Genomic DNA, 25,169 nt, shown 5'->3' with positions numbered 1-25,169 from the left:
AAAACCTCCTTTTCTCTGTTAATACAAACTAAAGGGGGACCACAGAAAGTTAACTCAGTAGTGCTTAGTCTTTTCATAAACTACCATGGAACTATCACCTAGGACAGATTTCTTCTCTGTCCCCGTCTGTCACCCTTTCTTATAGGACTCAATCTTTCAAAGGGGTAATGAATACTCTTTGTTCCTTGTGTAGGTTGACCATGAGGTGGACATCACAGATAACATGTGGGACTCAGAATCAGAAAGACCTGGGTTCCAATCTTGCCTTAGACACAGGGCAAGTCATTTAACTTCACTCAACCTCAGTATCACCATCTGCAAAATAGGGATAATAGGTCATACCTCCTAGGGTTGTGATAATAAAATGAGGTAACTGACATATGTAAAGTGCTTTGCAAACCTTGGTGCTATATAAATTCTAGTGAGACAGCTAGATGGCTGAGAGGATAGAGTGCTGGGTCTGCAGTCAGGAAGATCTGAGTTCAGATGGAGCCTGTGGTAAGATTAACTGTCCATATATTAAATTTGGCCCTCACAAGCCTTAGACACTTACTAGCTGTATGATTCTGGCCAAGTCACTTAACTTCTGTTTGCCTTAATCCATTGGAGAAGGAAATGGAAAACCACTCCGTTATCTTTGCCAAGAAAAGCCCATGGACAGTACTGATGAGCTGTGATGGTGTCATGAAGAGACAGACATGACTGAATGACAAAAAAAAATGCTAGTGATGATGGTGACGTAGCAGGGTGTTGGAGAAGGTAGCATTATGAAGACACTTTGACATGACCATTTGAAATAAGGAATAAATGATTTTTCCAGTAGAAAGATCAATAGCATGTTAATTAGGAGAATAGAATCTTATTCCCAGTCTACTGAATAAATGTGTGACTTTGCTTAGGTTGTAGTTCTTATAGTCAGTCCTTGATTTCTCCTGGTATATAGAACAAAGGTAAAAATCTCATTACAACGGACTCTAAATAACTGTTGAAATATTTGTGTACTGTTATTTTTTGACATCCTGTTTATGGAAGCTTCCTTTTGTATAATGGAACACAGGTAAAAAAAAATCTCATTAAAATAAAATAAACTCCAAGCAAATGTTCACATTTTTTGTACTAATTTTTTTTTTTGGTCATGCTGGATATTAGTGGAAGTAAGTCACTGCCTACAGCTGGGAAATACTTTTGTTAAAAAGAAATTTCCATTAGAATAATGTGTGACATACACAGAGCTATATCACAGGTTTCAGTGATGAAAATTAATGATGAATACTCTCCTAAGGAAATTTTATGTATCTTAGAAAAGAGGTTTTTTTGGTTTGTTTTTTCTTTTTAAAGCAAATAGTTGGTGGCAAAGAACTAGAAATTGAGGGAATGTCTATCAACTGGGAAATGGCTAACCAAGTTGTGGTACATGATTGTGTTAGAATACTACTGTGCTGAAAGAAATGATGAGCTGGTTGAATTTAGAAAAACATAGAAAGATTTGCATGAAATAATGAAGAGTGAAATAAGCAGAATCAAGAGATGTCACATGCAGTTAACAGCAGTATTATTTAAAGAATAACTGTGAACAACTCAGTTATTCTGAGTATCATAAATACTCAAATCAACTACAAAGGACTTATGAAGGGAGATGCTATCCACCTCCAAAGAAAAAACTGATAGAGGGATACATACTACGGTCCCACATACATATGATACTGTCTATTGGTCTGTCTGTCGATATCTCTATGCCAAATGGTGGCCTTCTCTAGTGTGGGGATGGGGTGGGAGGGGAAGTAGATATTTGGGAACTTAAAATGTATCCCCAAAAATTTTAATTTAATTAAGAAAAAGAGTTCAAACGTTTGTAACATTCCTTACTTAAATACTGAATAAAAATAAACAGAATAATTGGTTTTGAGGGTAAAAAAAACCCCAGTGTTTTGCCCTAAAAAAACCCTGTAGGCTTTATTTCTAACTAGGCAACCTATGATGACCATGTGCTTACAAACTTCTTGTTTTTTCTCAAGGATCCTGGATCCTAACTGCATCTTCTCCATGAAAAATAGGCTGAAAGAAAAACTAAACACCTATGTTAGTAAACTATCAGCAGAAAATAAAAAAGGGTTCATTTCAGGGTTAGTATACTTCTGTTAATACTATCAAAAAAAATCCCAACAAAACAAACCCAGTCTTTTTTCCTACTTAACCTTCTTTTCACCTGCAATGAATTTCTTGAGAAGAGCCAGAACATATTTTAGAGTGTCATCATCACTTAGAGTGGGTAGTAGCGTGAAAAAAATGCATGATTAGCCAAAACAGTGTGGGAAGAAGGGGTGTGTGTGTGTGTGTGTGTGTGTGTGTGTGTGTGTGTGTGTGTGTGTGTGTGTGGTTTGAGCACATGGCATTATTGGCCTAGCCAACATCTGTAAAGAGACAGTGTCAGAGACAAATAAGGATCTGTACCAAATAAATAAGACCAATACAACAACAGCCCATTCACACCCCACGTATAACATATGACTAAAATATGGTAATTATAATAGAACAGTTCAGGTTTACAAAGAACTTTCTAATTTACAAAGCCACACTCTCTACTACTGCTTTTTGAGGTAGGTAATAATATAATTAGCAATTAGATGGCACTTGAAGGTTTATGAAGTGCTTTACATAAATCATCTCATTTGGATCCTGAAAGAACCCTGGGTGGCCAATGATACAACTGGCCCCAATCTACAGGTGAGGAAACTGACGCTGATAGAGGCTGAGGCTTGTTTGTGGTCACACAGCTATTGGGGATCTGAGTTTTGAACTGGTGCTCTACCCACTGTATGATCTTGCAGTTATTTATTAAAAAATTATGTTTTACATAGTTTTATATTTTACAGATAGAGAAACAAGTTAAACAACTTGCCAATGGTCCCATAGCTCCTAAGTAAACACTATAATTACAACTTGGCAGAAAAGAAAGGTGATCTTTATCACTTGTGCAACCACTAGGAAAGTGTACTAACATTAACTGCAAGGGCTCAAAATATGTGAGGAATATTCGTAGCCATGAAATACATAAAAAACACACAGCATTTATCTCGCTGTCTATAGAGATCTGTATGTAGTTCTTGGCATGAAATACATAAAATACACATGGTATCTCTTTATAGATAGATGGTTATAAAGAGATACTGTGTGTGTTTTATGTATTTTTTTACTAAGAACTGCATATAGATCTCTATATTTGTTTCTACATATATTTATATATGTATACATATAAAATATATGTATATATGTATAAATATGTATGTATATCTATAGGGAAGCATTTGTTACAAAAATGGAGTCAGAAAAATTCTTTTTTTTTTTTTTTTCGTTTTTTGGGCAGGGCAGAAAAATTCTGCCCCAGAAAAATTCTTAAGTGAAGTAGAGGAATTAGGAGGACCAAGATATTTCTGAGGAGATACAAGTCTTAGATTTATTTATCTAGGGGCAGCTAGGTGGCACAGTGGATAGAGCACCAGCCCTGGATTCAGGAAGACCTGAGTTCAAATATGGCCTCAGACACTTAACACTTACTAGCTGTGTGACCCTGGGAAAGTCACTTAGCCCCAATTGCCTCACCTCCCCCCCAAAGAATTATTTATCTAGGGATGATGCAGCTAACCTGACTATAGGTCCATCAATTAGAGAATTTAAAAAATTGATTATATCACACTCAACAAATTTGCAAACATCTAAAGATGGTAAATACAGAAAATGGTAACAGTCAAGGTTGAAGGGACTGTGAGGAAACAGGGACGATAATATATTGTTAGTGAAGTGATGAATAATTATCCTGGAAAATATTTTGGAATTGTGCCAGAAAAGTCACTAACATATTCATACAAAGCCTCTGAGTCATCAATCCCCCTGCTGGGAATTATATACCACAGAGTTCAAAGATGGATAGACAAGTCCCATATATGCCAAAATACTCAGGGCAATCTTTTTCTGTGACAGCAAAAACCCCCACATCAAACCAAAACTAGAAACAGAGTGGGTGCTCATTGATTGGGGAATGGCTGAAGACAAAGAAATGATGAAAGTGAGGAATGCAGACAAATATGGGAAGACTTGCATAAATTTATTATAGAATCAAATAAGCAAAACCAGGAAAACAATATCCACGAAGACTACAATACCATAAAAAAGAAACTACCACACAGGCCATCTTCATGCCATGCCAACTGAAAATCTTTTTCTCCAACCACCCCTACCCCATTGTTCTGTGGCTCCACTCACTAACGTTCTGGCTTCCCAGTTCTAAATTTCTCTCCAAAAGTACACTTTCTTACAGGTGCTGTCTTCCCTTATAAGGTTCCTGATAGAAGGGACTTTCTTTTTGTATATAGCACATAATGTTTATTTTTTTAAAATTTATTCATAAAAAACATTTATTAAATGCTTACTGTGTACAAAGAACTTTTTGTTAAGTCATTTCAGTTAAGCCTGACTCTTCATGACCCCATTTGGAGTTTTCTTGGCAAAGATATTGGAGTGGTTTGCCATTTCCTTCTCCAGCTCATTTTACAGAAGAGGAAACAAGTAAAGAGGGTTAAGTGACTTAGCCAGTGTCACACAGCTAATACGTGTTTGAGACCACATATGAGTCTTCCTGACTCCAGCCCTGTGCCACCTAGTTGCCTCTAGTTGTTTAGTCATTTCAGTCATGTCCTATTCCCCATGACTCCATTTAGGGGTTTCTTGACAAGATACTGGAGTGACTAGTGCAAATTACTAGGAATACAAATAGAAAAGATAGTCCTTCCTGACAAGGAAGATTTATTCATTCATTCATTTACTAAAAGGAAGTTAAACTAAGAAATGGCTAATTATAGTACAGGCAAAGAGATGAGGAGATGCATCCCTCTCTTTTTTGGCAGGGAGGTGGGGGACTTTGAGTGTGTAACGATGTATATGTCATCTGGTGAAGTTGCTGTGCTGGCTGGTTTAGCTATACTAATTTTCTTAGCTAACAAGGAATGGGGCTAGGGGGTGGGTCAATCTTTCTAAAATTGGCTAAGATATAAAAACAAAAGGAATGAACAAAACAAAAAAAAATGAACTAGACACAGCTCTAGACAATTTCACAGGGGGAAAAATCCTTATAATGGAAATCAATGATGACTCTGTCAGTTCCACATAAGGTGTGAAAATCACATTAGTGGTGTACTTGCTGTCTCCCTCCTACCCTTCCCCTTCCTTCTTACTTGGACATCGTAGAGGAATCTGAAGTGACTTCTTTGGCTTGCAGCTTCCCTCACAGCATGAGCCAACTCTATTGACCCTCTTCCGCCAATGGACCAGTGATGGCAGGGGATGGCGTCAAAGGCGCCAGCCTTCTTTGCGAGTTCACAGACTAAGTCAATCTCAGCACGTGTGTCGCTCCTGTTGGTGATGGAAATACTGACAGTTTTGACCCTGTGTTTATTTAGTGGGTGGTTTTTAAAATACCAAAAGGATGTACACTATGTTGAAACAAATGGGACTTCAGATTTTTAACCATTCTCAAAAAATGGTTCAATACTTTTAGTTCAAGCTTTTATCAGCTTTATTCTATATCAGTGGTTCTCAAAGTATGGTCCAGGGCCCTTACAGTCCCTGATACCCTTTCAGGGGGACCCATAAGGTCAAAACTATTTTCATAATAATACTAAGATATTTTAATTTCTAATATGGCCAATATTGATATACATAACCCACATAAACAAAAGCTCTGTGGGGAATTCTCAATAATTTTTCAGAGTGCAAAAGGGTCCTAAAACCAAAATGTTTGAGTACTGCTATTCTATACATTACTCGAAATACAATGATTGGTTCTTTTTTTAAAGGAAAGGAAAAGAAAAAAGAGAAAGTAAAATGATTCCTTTTGGGGTCTGCAGGGCTTTGTAAAATAAAAAAAAGTAAATTATAAAAAGAAAAAATTAAACAAAAAAGTCAAGTTTTTGAAAAATATATTCATCTGGTTCCCCTCATAATTAAAAGTAGGGTAGGAGACATTTTCTACTGGTAAAAACAAACTCTAAAAGAACAGCAATTGGTGGTATTTTCTTTCCTTTACCTCCTAAGTACAAGGTGACAAAAGAAAAAAGAAGGGCTGTTTGCCCCCAGGTAAAAATAATTGGGGGGGGGGGCAGGTAGGTGGCGAAGTGGATAAAGCACTGGCCCTGGATTCAAGAGGACCTGAGTTCAAATCCAGCCTCAGACCCTTGACACTTACTAGCTGTGTGACCCATGGCAAGTCACTTAAACCTCACTGCCCCGCCCCCCCCCCAAAAAAAATCAGAGGGGAACCTAATGACCCAATCTTGTTTAAAACATGAAGTCTGACTTACTTGAAGGCATTTATAGCAACTACAACTGGAACTCCAAAAAGTTGTGCAATCTGAATTTGTTTCTGAAGGTTGCAGCATCCATCAGCTACCAACTGAAGGTTCTGTAAGAAAAACCATTTGGCCCAGTGTATCATTTCTCATTGAGCTCCACGAAGCCAAGAAAACCAAGAACAGCAGGATTTCTTTGGAGGAGATTTTATTTAGAATTTGTCTTTACTTTGGCCCCTACCCTTCTCCCCTTTTCAGAGTTACTTTATAAGAACATTATGAAACACCTTTTCCTCCAAAGAGGAGCAGCTGCTTGTGAAAAGCTTCATCAACTGCCTTCAATGTGTAAGTCAGGCTGCTACTTTCTGGGATTCACGACAGCATTTCGTTGTATTGGCTGCCGCACCAGGAACAACATGCCAAATATGTCCATGGGCTGGTTGACACAAGGCTCAAGTAATGGTGTGAATCAGTGCCAGTTTTACCCCCTTCATATTTTTTTGCTCCTTTCTTAAGGAAAAACCCAATACTCACAGGCTAAGGGAAAGACCTTTTATAAAAAGCCTCTAAACATATTATTTCTTTCAAATTCAGAAGTCTAATTTGATATCCTTTAAAAAAAAAAACAGACTTCCTGTTTGTGAGTCATGTTGTACTCAACAGAACGTAACAACGGCTATGCCAGACTTCCTTCATTCATATATCTGTATAGTACAACCGCCCAATAATTCATGCTTCTGCCAAGTAGCCAATTTTTACTGGATCAAGTCTGTGAGTAATTCTGAACGTGAAGCATCCTACTACTATGCTTTCTCCTGGGCTAATCTGATCCCATCTAGCCAAACTATGAAACTATGGTTTTTCTTTCTAGATTTTCACAATTTTAAGTTTGACTGTAATTTGGAGGCGATAACTGAGAAGCTTACAGAGACAATGAAGGAACAATAGGGATTATGGGTTGAAATAAGAGATTGCCAAAGTAAAGAACTTACTATAAAGCAATTTTATCTATCAAATACATTTATACATTGGGGGGAAGGCCTTATTTCATGGTATCTGGGAGACTGAGAACTCTTTGTTTCAAAATGGTCATTTATGGATTGTGTAATCCCAGCCTGTTTCCCAGCTATAAGCTATAAACTTCTTTCCAAAGCTGATGAATAAAATGATTCAAATGATACCATAAAGCAGATTTTTACACAGCTACCCTTACCTCTTCCGTATATTCTTTCTTAAGCGGGACACCAGCAGCCACCTAAAATTAGAAAAGAGGTAAATTAAGGAAAATGTCATAAAATGTTTAATTCAATTTAGCAACATTTTAATTCTGTCACCAGAGTTTCTTGTTTTTTTCTTTCTTTTTTTTTTTTTGTTTCTTGTCTTTTTCGATGAGAAAAATATCTATGGATTCTCATGAGATACAGGCTAAACATGAGTAAATAATATCCCCCAGAAGCCTGAAAGCTGATGCAATCCTTGTGGTCATAAAATATAGCGTCCACAACAAAGGAGGTATAAAGCTTCAGGGTGCAATGTGGTATGACATATATCATATTTGTTCCCATCAGCAAATCTAGATTTTCAAAACCATTCATTCATTTAGTCCTTCTGTGCACCATATGCTATCAAAGAGATCAGAGATGAAAATACCAATGTAATACAGGATTGAACTGCATAGCTAGGGAACCTGCTAATAAACTAGAGACTCCAGAACTGATTTCTTTTTGTAAATGTCAAGTTTTTACAATCTGAAAATTAGTGAAGACCGAAAAACACATTTCAATAAAATAAATTTTAGAGGGGGGAGGGCATTTCCATTTAAAAGACAGAACTGAAATAAATTCATTGCTAAAACAATCCAATACTAGGACATAATAGCATCAAAACAACTTGATTTTCTGATATTTGATGAAAGATGATCCATCAATGAACAAGAAGACCACAAAGCCAAATAATGAAAGACATTCAACATTAATTCATTTACTGTAATTCTTCTGCTTCTTTTTCAGGGCAAGGGCCTTGAGCCATCCCACTATTTACTATGTAGTTCTGAACTGAGGTAATGTTTTTAAAAATTAAAATAAATAAATTCAAAGATAGAACAACTCCATGGATGTCATTTAGAACATTTCAGCCTTTTTTTTGGGGGGGGGGCGAGGGGTAATGAGGGTTAAGTGACTTGCCCAGGGTCACATAGCTAGTGTCAAGTGTCTGAGACTGGATTTGAACTCAGGTCCTCCTGAATCCAGGGCTGGTGCTTTATACACTGTGCCACCTAGCTGCCCCAGAACCTTTCAGCCTTTAAGAAGCATTGTAGTCATTGATGGATGCAAAAGAAAAAATTCTGGACAAGTAAATGTACTGACGCACATTAGCAATTCTTCATGGAAAGCCATACATGTTTCAAGTATTAAGTGCTTGTTTCGTGAATTTTTAAAATCAAACTTTTATGTGGAGACACAGCATGAACTTACACTTGGGCCACCTCCATGCATCTTCAATGCCCTCACTGTTGCAACTAGAACCACTACATTGGGAACCAAGCCAGAAGCTCTACACTTGATATTGAAGAATTTCTCCATGCCAATATCAGCTCCAAAACCAGCTTCTGTAACTGTTGGGAATAAAGTAAGAAAAGCGCCATTAATTTCTAAGAATATGACTATCAGAGCAGCTACTGAAAATCAATGTTGTTGTTTATCTCCAGCAAGTGGTAAGCCAATCTGCAATTTTCCAAAGCTGCAAGGCAATGAAGACTACTGCATTTCTTGGGAGCTGACCAAATAGGACCAGAGGATGTCCCTGGATCTCTATCAATTCTGACTTTAAAAAAATTGAGGGGCCACCATTTTCTTTTATAAATCATAAAATACAGCTGGAAAAAAAACAACTTTGACTTTTTCCATTGCAGTTCAAATAACACCAAAGAAAACTGGATAGTGATATTATGTATAGAAAAGAAGAAGTTTTCAATTAAGCAACAACCATTCATTATGCACAATTATGTATCAGATAAAACTAAAAATGAAACAACCAATGCCTGGCCTTAAGGAGATTAACATGTATCTTTTTTGTGTGTGTCCTCTTTGGCACTCTGGTTAAGCCTCTATAATACCCTTAGTCAGAATATTTTAAAATATATAAAGTAAAACACATAGAATTACAAAAGATACCAATTATACTGAAATATAATTAACAAAAATTTTTACAATGTTCATGCATCCTTGCCATGGTGGGGGGATACAAGGTAAACATCTAATTAAATACAAAGTATGTATAAAAGTACCTAAAAAGTAATTTTGTATGTGAGGGAAAGTCACTAGGAGTAGTTAAGGGTTCAAGGAAGGTCTCATTTAGGAGGTGGCACTTGAGCGAAGCTGTGAGGGAAGTTGGAATTGTCAAAGATAAAGGTAAAGAAGTCAATCTAGGGATGAGAAACAGCCTGGGTATAAGGCAGGGAGATAGCATGACATTTCCATTTGGAATTAATTCATTTTGCGTTTGTGTTGACCAATTTAAATCAGGTAGCTCTGTGGGTTAGAAACAGTGCTAATGAGGTTGCAGGCTACAGGTCTGATTCTTCTGAGTGCACTAGCTTCTTTTTGTTCTACAGATTCCACACACAACTTGTTTGCATCTGTCTTGCAAACAAGTGCCGATGGTCACTTCCTAATACAAATACGCTTCCCACCATAAAGTAGGAATGACTCAGGGAAAATCTATTGCCACCAATGGAAAGGCACATCATAAAATAACAGTGGGTCATCAGCATCATGTACATAAACATGCACAGTGAAGAGTTTCCTAAAATCATACGAATGGTTCTTTTATTTTATTTGTATATTTTATGCAATAATAATTGATATGAATGCAAATTATGTCTTTTTTTTTTTTGGTGGGGCAATGAGGGTTAAGTGACTTGCCCAGGGTCACACAGCTAGTAAGTGTCAAATGTCTGAGCCCAGATTTGAACTAAGGTCCTCCTGAATCGAGGACCTGTGCTTTATCCACTGCACTGCCTAGCTGCCCCGCAAATTGTATATGTAAAAGGAGAACGTAACCATATAAATTATAGCACAGGATAATCAAAAGTTTTTCAATTACGCCCAAGCCTTTTCAAAACCCAGTTTTGAGAAGAAAACTATATATTACTTGGTACTTTATGCCTTTCATTCTTAAGATTTTTATTTTATAGCTTTTTGTGGCATAAGTGATCAGAATACCATGATAATATTCACAAAAAGTTCTATTTACAATTGAGGACTTTTGATTATGTTGTAAATTACCAAATGACTATTAGGAAAGACTGATTTACCTAAAATAGTCTACACATACTGATTGACTAAAGATGGTAAGCACAGATGCAAAGTGGGTTCCTTTCTACTTGCTGTTTGTTAGTATATCCCATCTAGTACTGTCTTTCTTGGGATCACTTATCATAGATTTTGGGCTGGAAGGACCACAGGCACCATCCATTCCACTCCCTCATTTTATAGCTGAGGAAACCAAGGTTCCAAGAGTTAAGTGATTTACTCAAGGTCATATGAGTTTTAAGTGATGCAATAGATTTGAACTATGGTCCTCTGGTACCAAATCCCTTACTCTTTCCATTTTTTACCGGGCTATTTCTCAAACTCTTTTCTCATTTGCTGACATCATTAACATTTAAGATCGATATAGAGTATCACCCAAGGACCCCAACAATTTTGCAGAAGTGTGTAATTTGAAACCACTGTAGGAAGAAGTGTCTATTTTTGCTGTGACCACCCAATCCACTCAGACATGGCTGAGTCAGAAGCCACGAAACATGGTAATGATGAATTTCTATCTCCTCCCCCTCCCCCAATGGCTTGGGTTTCTCAGAGTCATGGGTTCAGGTTTGCTTACAAAAATGTAAGACCAGTTGTCATGTCATATCCCTCTTCAGAGCTCCCAGAGCAAGTTTTCCCTTCTCTTCTGCACTTAGGATAGTTAACTTTGTATCATGAACATACATTGAGCTCCTCACACTATAGCTATCTGAATGTGCATTAATGCCCTGAGGCATTAAGCACCTCAGGATCAGGGACTTGCTCTGTTTATTATGGCCTCTGCACATAATACATCATTCACAATACAAAATTCCTCAAGCATGACTGGGTATTGAAAATCACTCTTCCCTCAATTATTTCCTTTCATATTTTCACTTTTTCTCCCCTATCAAAGTGGGGGGGGGAGAGGGGGAAGAAGGGTTTACAGAAGAACCAGATGCAGCATCTGATAATGGAATGAAAACCTTAAATACATTCACTGACTTGCTATATTTAATTTTAGATGTTGAGACCCAAACTAGAAAAAAACCACACAAAACAACCTACAACAATGCTAGGATCAGCAGGAAAAGCTTAATTCCAGCTGGAGGAAGGAAACAGGATGCAGTATCAAAGGTGAAAGGATGATGGCTACCAAGGGCAAATGAAGAGAGTAGCAAATAACTCAATGAGAGAAGGAGAAAGTGACAAATTCCTGTACACAGAAAACTGTTTATGTTCGAATGCTCAATGAAATGATTTTCATATTATTTCCTCCTTTGAAAGACGGGCCTTTCCAAAGAAAACAAGCAGGGCATGGAGAATTAAAAAGGCGTAGATAAATTGGGGAACATTCAATCATTATATGATACAAGAACTGCCAAATTAGCTATAATGAAAATATATTGTAAAGTTGTGTCTAATCTGTGATGTGTTACTATTATACTACAGTGAGAAGGATGGAAAGAAACCATTCTCATTTGGAGGCACTACACATCTTAGACTTTTCAGACATGTCAGGAACTATTCAGTATATTAGGAATACAACTTATTAAGTTTGCCTAGTGGTCTGTAAGTTAATACTCACTAATGAAGGCTGTGATTTAATAAGTTTAAAAATAAATTCAGCACAGACAAAGGCAAATATTTCTTTCAATAGTCTTTTTTTGGGTGGTGGTGGTGGTGGTTTATAAGCTATTCAGTTTGATATAGGAATAAAAACAGGAAACAGGAGTGATATTCTTATTATGTAAGTACAAGGTTATGAGATACTGCTTGTGTAGCATAGCAGGAATCAAACTGCATAAACCCACAATTAGCTCAAAAAGGAAGTTTTAGTGGATCAGAGTTAGGGAAGGGAACCAGCTACTTGGACAACTACTACTAGGCAAACCTGCTCTCAATAAAAGTGGCTAGCTGTATGTCAGGCTCAAATTCCTTTATGCCTTTGAAGTGTGTGTTGAAGTGGAGGAGGTGGGGAGGGAGAAGGGGGAGAAGAACATGGAATCTGGGCATTACCAGTCTAAAAGGACATACCAGAGAGCTATATTGCAATGTATGCTGACTATCTACTGGAGACCTGTCAACAAGCTAGAAAGCACTTCTGATTCACCAAATACCTGAAGGAATATTAAAACGACAAGAACCACAGGTGTGTATGTGTGTGGGGGGGGGTTGTACATTGGGAAGGGAAGAGTAGTACACCAGACTGCTGGCCTTCATTTTCTTTTTTGTTTTTGTTTTTTTGGGCAGGGCAGTGGGGGTTAAGTGACTTGCCCAAGGTCACACAGCTAATAAGTGCTAAGTGTCTGAGGCCAAATTTGAACTCAGAAACTCCTGAATTCAGGGCCAGTGCTTTATCCACTGCGCCACCTAGCCTCCCCCTGCTGGCCTTCATTTTCAAAATACTATTTTGACTTCCTCATCTCACATAAATTTTACTAATATCTTGTTTTTATATTATCTACATCTCTCAATGTATCCTTCCTCCCTTTCTGTCCCTGTCCATGGGGGTCCTTAAGACATGTTCAGGGGGGCAGCTAGGTGGCGCAGTGGATGAAGCACCGGCCCTGGAGTCAGGAGTACCTGAGTTCAAATCCGGCCTCAGACACTTGACACTTACTAGCTGTGTGACCCTGGGCAAGTCACTTAACCCCAATTGCCTTACCAGAAAAAAAAACAAAAACAAAAGCTTGCTTTAGGGCAGCTAGGTGGTAGAGTGGATAGAGCACCGGCCCTGGAGTTAGGAGTACCTGAGTTCAAATCCGGCCTCAGACACATAACACTTACTAGCTGTGTGACCCTGGGCAAGTCACTTAACCCTAATTGCCTCACTAAACAAAACAAAACAAAACAACAAAAAAAGACATGTTCAGGAGGTCAAAATATTTTTATAATAATACCAAGTTATTATATAATAATACCAAGTTATTGCAACCTTCCTCTCACTTCCAACTAGATATCTGTTTGAAAGGGCAGGGTGAAGAGAGTGCTGGGTTTGGAGTTAAGAAGACTCATCTTCCTGAGTTCAAATCTAGCCTCCTTTGCCTACTAGCTGGGCAAGTCATTTAACCCTGTTTGCCTCAGTTTCCTCATCTGTAAAAATGAGCTGGAGAAGGAAATGGCAAATTGCTTCAGTTTCTTTGCCAAGGAAACCTCAAATGGGGTCATGAAGAGTCAAACACTACCGGACATAACTAAGTGACAACAAAATCTATCTGAAGCTCAATTAATCTTCATCTACTTCAATAAAAGCAACATCTTAGAACAGACTGAATGTTGAAACAGATATGAGAATCCAACTATTATCGACTAAGTCAGATAGGGAATCACACAGTGGTTAGAACATTGGCCCTGAAGTTGGGAGGATCAGAGTTCAAATCTGACCTCAGATGATTATGAGCTGTGTGACTCTGGACAAGTCACTTAACTCTAATTAACCCCACATAAACATCCAGGGCTATCTCCACTCATCCTGAGATATATCTTGCCAGTAGACCCAGATGGATCTGGAAGATGGAGTGAGGTTGGTGTCTTACACAGCCCTCCCTCACTTAAATCCAATTCACTGAAAGTTATGACATCATGTTCTTTTTGAGAACAAAGGACAAACAACAATTAAATCAGATGTGAGAGAGTTTTGTTAAAATATGTAAAATAATGTCACTCTTCCCACAATTATTTTTGTTTTGGCAGATGGTTATTAAAAAAAGTTATTTGTGTTAACATTTAATGAATCCATTATTGTTATTTTTATATGAATTAATACATATTTTAAAGGTTTATAATTTTCATTTTAAAACCAGTAAATATCAATAGACATAACCCACACAGATAAAATTTCTCAAATTTATCAGTATAAAGGAATCTTGAGACCAAGAAATTGAGACCCGCTGATCTAAATTAACCAACATGTCTAAACATTCTGACAACATATGCAGTGTTGCACACTCAGAGTTTCCCACCTCTGCAAAGAAGCACGGGATGTATCTTATCAATTCTCATCTTGGTCACTATAATTTTATAGTGTTGAGTTTTGATTGTTTTATTCCTGCTGTTCTCTAAATTTTAATTTATGCAAAAAAGTTTTTTCCTGGTTCCCTTTACTTCATTTTGCATCAGTTCATAGAAGTCTTCTTGTGGCTTCTTAGTATTCATCAGATTACTTATTTCTTATAGTATAGTCATGTTTAATTCATGTAAACAAAAGCAGCATGATATAATAGATAGGGCACTGGATTTGGACTTAGGAAGCTCTAAGTTTAAGAAAAAAAAAACCACACCAGAAACAAAATCAAAATCCCAAACCAAAACCTTTAAAGACATTTATTAGCTGTGTGACCCAGGAAAATTTCTGGTCTCAGTTTCCTCATCTGTAAAAGAGTGTGTTGGACTCAATAGCCTCTAAAGTCCTTTTAATCCTGTGAACTTGTCTTTCCTTTACTCAAACACTGGGCACCTGTTTTGTTTCTGGTGCTCTGCTACTACAAAAAAACATTTCTCGTATATGTGGGGCCTTTTTGGGGAAGGGTCGACCTACTTGGGGTATACACCTAGCACTGAAGTCTCTGGATTAAAAAATCATGGGTTTTTAGCCACTTTCTTTGCATAATTCCAAACTGTTTTTCAATTTGGATAAAGAATTGCCTTTTGGGGGGGGGGCGGTTGCAACAAAAAATTGGAATAAATTGAGTTTATTTCTGGCAATAGTGCTTAAGAATTGCATTTTCTTAATGGCTAGAATGGAAGAAATCATCTAGTCCACATGATCATCTTATTCATCAGTAATCTGAGACCTAGAAAAGTAAAATGGCTTGCCCAAAGTCATATAGCTAGGTAATAGAAAAATCTGGGGATGAAATACAGGTTTTCTCATTTCCAATCCAGTGCTTAACTATACTATGCTGCCCTTAACATCTGGCATTCTGTTAAACAGAATACTCCCTCTTTTTTTTTTTTTTTTAGTGAGGCAATTGGGGTTAAGTGACTTGCCCAGGGTCACACAGCTAGTAAGTGTTAAGTGTCTGAGGCCGGATTTGAACTCAGGTCCTCCTGACTCCAGGGCCGGTGCTCTATCCACTGCGCCATCTAGCTGCCCCCAGAATACTCCCTCTTAATGAGCACTTTGGGACATTGTATGACCCTAAAAGTACGTCAAGGTCCTAGAAAGCTTTCTAAAGAATTTGGTTCATAACACCAGGGTTTGTTTGTTTGTTTTTTAATTTAAACTCTTTGAAAAGTGACAAACTCTGGATAGGTGTCATCTTCTTATTAACCAGAATATCCTATTCACTACCCATGTTAGATCAACAAGAATTTACTGTAACATGCTAAGTCCCTATCTGTGAATGGTTAAGAGGTAGGTTAACACATCACCTAGTTGGTTGATAATGTGAGAGAAGGAATCTATAGACAACAACTGAATATGGCATTCTAGTCCCCTTGAGATCCAAGTCACTCCTAGCCAGTGCCAATAAGATTCTACAGGTGATGGCCAACATCTTTGCTATATAGCTAGTATAGTTACCAAATATCTGGCTGACTCCTATGCTGGAGGGGACTGAATAAATGGTCTAGTAGTAGGTTGACTTGTCTAAACACCTAACTTTCCTTTAAGACACTTGATAGAACTCTGTTAAAATCTGCAACTCAACTACCTAGGCAATCAGGAAGTGTTATATCATCCATCAGTAAAAGGACAGATTTTTTTCCCCCTCTATTTTAATAGAGGCTTGAGTGATTTGATCTTGTCATCACCATATTCCTTCCTTGGAAGTGAAGGGAACAATTGCTTTGAAAACCCTTAGAGCTTTCCTTTCCTTTTACACTAATAATAATATGCCTTGGACTCCACAGGCTGTGTCAGTGAAGTGCGACTTGTACACAAGTCTGACTACTTGGGCATATAATTGTCACTGTTCTACAATGGAATGACTGCCTAGTTAAATGTCACTGAGGTGACACTATTCCATTCCAAGACATGAAAGAAATCAGAATTAATGGTGTAGTGGTCAAAATAGATGGTCAGATTTCACAGCCACTTTTTAAAAGCAATAATTTCTCTCCTCGTGAAAACTCATTTATAAAGCTATAATTCAAGAGTCTAATACAGTATGTTGAGTTGTCCATTACCTTTGGACATGAACTTGGATTTATGGGCTGCTACAGGACTCACAAAAGAATTAGGACTTGTAACCAGCTAGTCTTGAAATGGGGTGAGATAAGAAACCTGTTTGCCCAAGGCAGCCTGGTTTGCTTAATCCTCAAAAAGTTTCTTGTAAACAGAGGTAGAAATAAAAGCTGTAACTTTCATTCAGTCAGCACTATACTTATCTCACATCAAATCAGAAATAAAAACAAAACCTTTGTATTGGAAGAAGAGGTACAGGCTGGGATAAACTTCAACATTAAAGCCCTGAGCCACAATTCCTGAACAATGCTAAAGGAAATGGAAACTCAATACTTCAGAATTGCTTCTTCACTCCCTTATGTAAACAGATCTGGTCTGCTGCAGCTGTCTGCTGATAAACTCAGGAAAAATAGAGTTCAAAGCCAGAGAAAAACATGAACCCTGAATCTGGAGCTTAAGGTAGGTTAGCCTTTGAGCTCCCTCTCCCAACACCCCCCCCCCCAATGGCTAGTTGGGGAGGGGAGGCAGCAATCAAAGCAAAGCAGGATGAATCATTAATTTATCTACATTGAAAAGTCACAGTCATTACAAAAACTGTCAAGAAGCACCAACCAGATGTTTGGCCATTTTAAATGCTAGAGAACCTTGCCAGTTGAATTTAAACTTGGATCTATTAAACTTCTTAGAAAACGGAAAATTGTCCTTGTTTTTGGTGTCTGTACTTGTAGCCCAGCCCATTCAGCTTCCCAGAATACCTTAATGCTCATATTTTTCACAGAATGCGCATATAAAAGTCCCTCTACCAAAGGGGCACATAGATCAGAAAACATGCCCAAACTGTGGTTGTGTTAGTATTATGACTGCCAAACATGCAAATTTAATGTGGTAATTGGCACTTTTTTTTTTTTTTTTACTAAAGAGGGAATGTCCCAAGAAGTTACTTTAAACAACAGAAACAGAAGAATTTACCCATAGCCCATTCAAGGAGTTTTTCTCTGAATTAATTTTTTTTGCTAGGTATTCTTTTTTTTTTTTCGGGGCAATAAGGGTTAAGTGACTTGCCCAGGGTCACACGGCTAGTGTCAAGTGTCTAAGGCTGGATTTGAACTCAGGTCCTCCTGAATCCAGGGTTAGTGCTTTATCCACTGCGTTATCTAGCTGCCCCTGCTAGTTATTCTTTTTTATTTATTTATTTATTTATCTATCTATCTATTTATTTTTATTTTTATTTTAAATTTTTTCCTGCTAGGTATTCTTAAACAAAAGACCACAGGAACTTATCTCTTAAATAATTAAGTCTTGGGGCAGCTAGGTGGCGCAGTGGATAGAGCACTGGCCCTGGAGTCAGGAGTACCTGAGTTCAAATCCAATCTCAGACACTTAACACTTACTAGCTGTGTGACCCTGGGCAAGTCACTTAACCCCAACTGCCTCACTAAAAAAAAAAAAAAAAAAAATTAAGTCTTCACAACTGTCTACATGTAGCTTTTTAATATAGGTAATCTAAAGGTATTCTAGTTCAATTCTCCAAAAAATGACAACACTGATTTTTTCCCTACAATCTTATAAATAGAATTTGCTGCAATTATACATATAGGAGATTGAGGCTCCCAGCCATCCCATCACTAGTTGTAGTACTGAGTATCTGTTGCTTGATAATAGTGAAAAAGCAGGGCTAGAACAGGGAAGAAATCCAGATTGAACAAAAGTGAGAGATGGAGGGTCAGAGCACACAGCTGTAACAGCGGCAAAGAAAAGGCTGGACAGGGTGGGAGACGGGGAAGTCGGAAAGAGAGAAAGAGAAGAAAAGAACACTCAAGGGAGGGTGGCTGGGGAGAGGTGTTCTGATGAGCAATAAGTGACAAGGGCAAATGATCAACAAGACCTTGGGAGTGGGTGAGGGAGGAGCTACACACAAGTTCAGCCACTGAGCAATGTGGTGGGTCTGGGTCAGGCTAGCTATGGAGAACTTTTTGTTTACATTATCATAGTGACAGTGTACATTGTTCTCCTGGTTTTGCTTACTTGATTGTTTAAGGTCATTCAAGCTCTCCCATGTCTTACTGAGCTCTCCCTTTTTAGCATCTTATGCAACAGCAGTACACCATTATATTCATATGCTATGATTTCTCCAGCTATTTCCCCAATCAACGGGTCCCCATTCTCTCTTCAGCTGTCACGGAAAGCTCTTGCTTTAAGTATTTTAGTATGTTTGGGACCTGTTTGACTCTCTTTGAACTCGGGGGTATATATTCCTAGCAATGGGATCACTAGGTTAAAGGGCATGTATAAAGAGATTAGTGGCTTTTCTGGCATAATTCCAAATTATCTTACAGGACAACTGGAGTAATTCACAGAATGACTAACAGTTCATTGTTCTGCCTTTCTTCCCAAAGAAGATGGGGCTGGGAGGGCAGGCAGGGAAATGACTATTTCTCTGCTGTATGTGTGTACCATGTTCCCCCAAAAGGAGTTAAAATTCACAGAGTATAAAAATGCCCTACATTAAAACCAAATAATTTTGTGCCATAATACTAGCAAGGAAGACCTTCCAACACTAATAATTTCATTTTAAAAAATGCTGAAAAGTTTCAGTGAACAATTTAATTCTGGAAAATGATAATAAAATGAAAATGTAAACAACACTCAACTTCTTTCATAAAATACAACTGTTACAAATTCATTCACTAGTTTTCCAGATACTATTGATCCTACTGCAGACAAAATTATTATTTATATCATACTATTAATGTTCTCAGTACCCAAGCAAAGTTTTGACAGTGAACCAAATTTTAGCTGAGGCTTGAAGATTTCAATACTCACATGGCATAAGCCCAGGGGTGTGATAGTAAAAGTTTAACAAGGAGAGAGGGAGAGAATGTATGCACACACTTTTAAATATAATATGCACCCTTAACAATTTCTCACGTCTAGATGATCAATAAAACATTATATCAAGACCTGATTGGTACTGCTCATTTCTTAAGTATAAAATACGATCATACTGAAAATAAAATTTAACGATGGGCTCTCAGAGCTGGCTCCAACACACCTCCTAGGACTTGTTCTCTTCAGTGTATAATGACACAGAATAATGGTGACAAATGGATCTAAATATCTAAGGACTTTTATTCTCCAGTAAAGCTGTAGAGACTTGACCTCAAATGAATTGGAGAATGAAATGTATACCTTTCTCATTTACCAAATTTCAATATAGCACCAAAGGGAAAGCCTAAAACTCGGGGGAGAGGGGAAGAAGTAACATCCTATGTAAGACAGTTACAAAATTCTTTAGGGCAAAGTATTGTAGAAAAACTACCTAGACACTTCAATCAGTTAATCAACAAGCATTTATTAAGCATTTACTATGTGTTAGGTATTGTGGATATAAAAAAAAACATGAAAGCAGTCCCTACCATCAAAGATATTACAATCCATTGAAGGAGACAGCATGGACACTATAACTAGATATAAAATAAATATAAAATGATTTTGAGGGGAAAGGCACTAATTGCTGGGGGTAGGAGGGGGGTGTTTTGAGGAGAATCAGGAAAAACTTCAAATATAAGGTGGTAATGTGAACTCCCTTTCAAATCCTGACTTTGATACTCTGTGACCAGAGGAAAGTCCCTTTTAGAAACTGGAGCCTCAGTTTCTTCATCTGTAAAATAGCCACATTCATTGTAGTACTTCGCACATGGGGTTGCCACGAGAAAAGTGCACTGTAATCTAAAGATGCCATATAAATGTGAACTATCATTATTTTTGCAACCATAAACAGACCTTCTCAGAAAGTTATTGAAGTCTCTGAGTGCAGACTGAAGTATAATTTTCTCCCTTTCTTCACTTTCTTTGGAAATAAGGCTAATATGACAATGTTTTGCACGACCCCACATGTATAATTGATATATTGCTTGCTTTCTTGGTGGGTAAGGGAGGAGATAGAAGGGAGGGAGAGAATTTAGAACTCAAAATTTAAAAAGAAAAGAACTCCACAAATAAATAAATAATCAAAATGGTCTCGAATAAAGAAATAAATGAACACTAAAAAAAAGTTGTTAAAGTCATTCAGCCAGAAGAGCCCTAAACCAAATGTGATGGTACACTGTAGGAATTAGACAGGAATTTAATTTAGACTGAAAGGCTGTAAAACTCCAGAATATGTGACCAAATAAGGCAACATAGAACACGGTTTTGGATATTTCCAAGAGGAGGGAAATAAGGTAGAAAAAGAGATGGCCTTATGGTATTCAACGAACCCCCACAACCCACTCAGTAAAAGGGGGAGGAAACCAACAGAGAAGATGAAGAGATGCCTCAGGTACTAAAGCTCTCAGAACAATCTGGTAATTTCCTTTATTTCTTGATGAATTTCTAAAACTAATCATCGGTCTAATATTATGTAGTAATTTAGTGAGTATCCCATGTAAATATCATGCTTATCATTCCTCTAAGTGCAGTGTGAACCTCCTTTCAAAGAGAGAGGCAACATGGTCTATGAAAAGCAACACTGCACATGTGGGAAAACACTGGGCAATGGGGTCAAGAGTTAGTCATCAACTGGGAATGGCTGAACAAGTTGTACTATGGTTGTGATGGAATAGTACTGTCCTACAAGAAATGATGAGTTCAATGATCTTAGAAAAATATGCAAAGATTTACAGGAAATAATGAAGAGTGAAATGAACAGAACCAAGAAAACACTGTATATAATAACAGCAATGTTGTTTTGTTTTTTGTTTTTTGCTTTTTTAGTAAGGCAATTGGGGTTAAGTGACTTGCCCAGGGTCACACAGCTAGTAAGTGTTAAGTGTCTGAGGCCGGATTTGAACTCAGGTACTCCTGAATCCAGGTATGGTGCTCTATCCACTGCGCCATCTAGCTGCCCCAGCAATGTTGTTTTAAGGACAACTTTGAGTGAATAAGTTATTCTGACTATTATAAATACCCAAATTACATCATCACTTTGTTGTATATTTAAAATGAATAGCGAGTTGTACATAGTATATTTGCAGTTTCATGTGCAATCATCTTTTTTATTATGCTGTTATGGAAATACTTGTTTTTATTCCATAAACCAAAAACAAAACAAATAAATGAAAAGAAACAAAGGGTTAGTGGCCTAGTTCTAAATTGCCACTAAGAAGCTGTGTGACCTTTGATGATTCACACAATTTATCTGTTAGATAAGAAGGTTGTACTGAGGCTCCTTCCTGCTCTGTAACTGTGTGATCCTCCATCTGTCTACACACCACAGAGCTCTGCAAGGGGAAAAAAAAAAAAAGAAATATCCTGAAATGCATTTCAAGCAGTCTGCTCTATAGCACAGGAAACACAAGAGTAACCTTTGGGCATTTCCACAGGGTCATTCTGTGAAAGAGACCTAAAATAGACATCAATGACTCATGCTTTTTTCTTGCAAGCTCTTTTACTTTTGCTCAGTAATCTTATTGGAGTGTTTTGGAGGCAGGTAAGAAATTACTGAGGTAATACACCAACAAGTCTAAGAACTGCATAGTGAAGGCCTAACCTAATTAAGCACCTTATCTTTGGACCATTGCAGAAGCTTCCTAGAAGATATCCAGAACTAGTCGAGAGGCTGGCCTAGCCACCACCCAAACAAGAAAAACCAAGTAGATGAAGACTGTCTATTGTTCAAACTATAACATGTCACCAGAAGGGGAAACCTTTAGAGCTTTGTAGCAAAACTTATATAGATATATGCTAGTAGAGAGTTATTTCTAGGAATGCAGAAGATTTTCATTTAAAATATCTCAAGCAATTACACTTCACTTTAAATTTCATTGGTGGGTACAAAGCAATGATGAAATGAAAATACTTTTTGCAACTCTTCATAGTTTTAATATATTAAAATAAATATTGAAATGAATTATTAATATAAATATTAAAGCAAATTATTAAAATATATTAAAATTTAAACATTAAAATAAATGTATCTAACTTTAACAAAATATTAGTTTTATGAAGCAAACAAAAATGTTTAAAAATATTTTTAAATGTTAATGAATGCTTTTTGCTTTTATACCAATCATTTATGATACACTCCTCTTCCTTCCCTCCCATCTCCCCAAACTCCTTCAGGGCACCGAGCTCTCCCTTGCAACAACCACCAAAAAACCCCACAGCTAAGCAAAAATAACTGATGCAGTGACTGCATTTGACAATGCATCCAACATTCTCCTTAGCAGAGCCCAGCTTTAAACGGAAAAAAAAAAGCAACACTAGTATGCAACAAAGAATGGTTTGTTTGAGGAAAGGCCTTGAATAATGGTCTCAGTTTGCGCATCTGTAAAATGTAGGAATTTTGATTTTTTTCTTGTTAAACTTTATAGTAGTATGTTCTTTTAGGACAATGAAGGTTAGCCTATGATACTGTGAATACCTATGCTCACATATATTGAAGTGGACAGAAGACAAAATAAAAGTACTAAGAAACATATTACTATTCAATTAAGAAATATTATCATTGTTGTTGTTGTTATTCAGTCCCCTCAGCTCAGTCTGAACAGAGAAAATCTCTTCCATAGCCATGTACTGCACCAAATTCTTATATAACCTATTGTGGCCAAACCTGTCATTGGGAACAAGGGCATGAGAAGCATGAGGGATGGCTCAGGACATCACTACAGAAGAAACATCTATCTTATGACTGTGGTTCATTGGTAACATGACTCATTCAAAATATTAATCATGTCTTTTCAAGTTTGCCTGTCCATTAGAGGTTATACGTCTTTTAAACATAATTTATATTTGGGGGTTAGAGGAGACACAGTAGCATTTTTTGCTGGGAGGCATGAGGGAATGGGGCTGTTTGGTTCTTGGAAGTGCTAAGAATCCTATGTATCATACTTCTGAATAAACCTCGCAGACAGTGTTTCTAATCAATCATAGATGTCATAAAGACACTGTATATTTTGTTTCGTTTTTCAGGACAATGGGGGTTAAGTGACTTGCCCAGGGTCACACAGCTAATAAGTGTCAAGTGTCTGAGACCTGATTTCAACTCAGGCCCTCCTGAATCCAGGGCTGGTACTTTATTTACTGCGCCACCTAGCTGCCCCCGAGACATTGTATATTCCCATTCTTTTGTTAATAATAGCCTAAGTATCCATAAATGTAAAATTAATGACTTGGATAATCTCTAAGGTCTCTTTCAACTGTAACATCATATTAAGAACTTTAAGGACAACAAATTATTATTCTGACACTGCTCATTGAAAAATCTGAAAAAGCAATACAATTTAAAAAAATTTTCCTTTAATATAAGGCCAACCAAAATATTTAGAATTTGGGGTAATATCTAAATTCGTAATTGTATAACCAAAGAAGAGGGGAGTAACAATAATGAAATATGAATAAAAAGATAATTGGGTAGTGAAGACTGAAAGTTACATAAGTTTGTGGATTTAAATCTCAAGTTTTAACTTGTTCTAACAATGATCATGAATGATTATGTCAATCAAGGACCTGTTCTTAACCTTATTCTATTCAATGTATTAATCAACACCAGAAGGAAGAATGTCTAGATGGCAAGCTTATCAAATTTATGGATGATATGAAGTGAGATGGGTTTGCTAACAACTTACATGAGAGATGATGGGCCAAATTTAATGCTATAGTATCTTTAAAGGATAAATGTAAAGTTGTACATTTGCATCCAAGAAAATCAACTTCAAGAGACAGGATGGGGAAAGTATCTCTAGTGACCAATTGGTGTGAAGGCCTGGGGGTTACAACCTTAATGACAAGGCAGTCAGACTACATGAATAGAATGAGAGTCCAGAATGCAGGAGATAAGTCTTGATGTATTGTATTTGGATTAGACCACAACTATAGAATTCTGTCCCATTATTAGTGTTAGCAGTATACTGCTATTGGCAAGGGGGAAGAATGTGAACTGAGGAAGCTGATGATGATGGTGGGCATCCTGGAGATTATACCATATGCAGAATGGCTAGAGGAACTGGGGACATGATATATAGAACTTAGCATGATACATAGAAACTTTTAGGGACTATTTGTAGAAAACTAAGTATTTCAAAGACTATCTTATTTTTTTAAAAAGGATTGGATTTTGTTGCTCTCATCAAAAAGGCAGAACTAGGGGCAATAGATATAGAAGTTACCGAGAGGAAGGTTTTAGTTTCATATAAGGGAAATCACCCTAAAATATTAACTATCCAAAAGTTCAACTGGTTGGCTCCAGAGTGAAGTTTTTATAGAAATCATTAAGAAGATTATTTTAGATACAAGAAGCAGAGAGCAGAAATACACAAGATTGTATTTTAATAGTTCTTTTTAAAAAAATGAAACGTTGAAATTTCTCAAAAGTAGTTTTTAAATTTTTCTATATTTTTAAGGATACTTAAAAACTTGTTCAGTGACAAT

General features: G+C 37.1%; 1 protein-coding gene across 1 annotated transcript in view; it reads right to left on the bottom strand.

Moving 5' to 3' along the window:
- Positions 1-25,169, bottom strand: part of MTHFD1L (methylenetetrahydrofolate dehydrogenase (NADP+ dependent) 1 like) — a 218,868-nt gene that overhangs the window by 75,983 nt on the left and 117,716 nt on the right. Inside the window, exons 21-24 of the mRNA XM_044003413.1 lie at positions 8,816-8,955; positions 7,555-7,596; positions 6,354-6,454; positions 5,229-5,406 (exon numbers count right to left, since the gene is read on the bottom strand). Of these exons, the coding sequence (XP_043859348.1) occupies positions 5,229-5,406; positions 6,354-6,454; positions 7,555-7,596; positions 8,816-8,955 (461 nt within the window). The remainder of the gene's footprint in view (positions 1-5,228; positions 5,407-6,353; positions 6,455-7,554; positions 7,597-8,815; positions 8,956-25,169) is intronic.

This window comes from Dromiciops gliroides, chromosome 4 (genome assembly GCF_019393635.1).
Source record: "Dromiciops gliroides isolate mDroGli1 chromosome 4, mDroGli1.pri, whole genome shotgun sequence".
Lineage (NCBI taxonomy): Eukaryota > Metazoa > Chordata > Mammalia > Microbiotheria > Microbiotheriidae > Dromiciops > Dromiciops gliroides.
The sequence above is the reverse complement of the archived record's forward strand: the minus strand, read 5'-3'. Positions and strand labels throughout refer to the sequence as shown.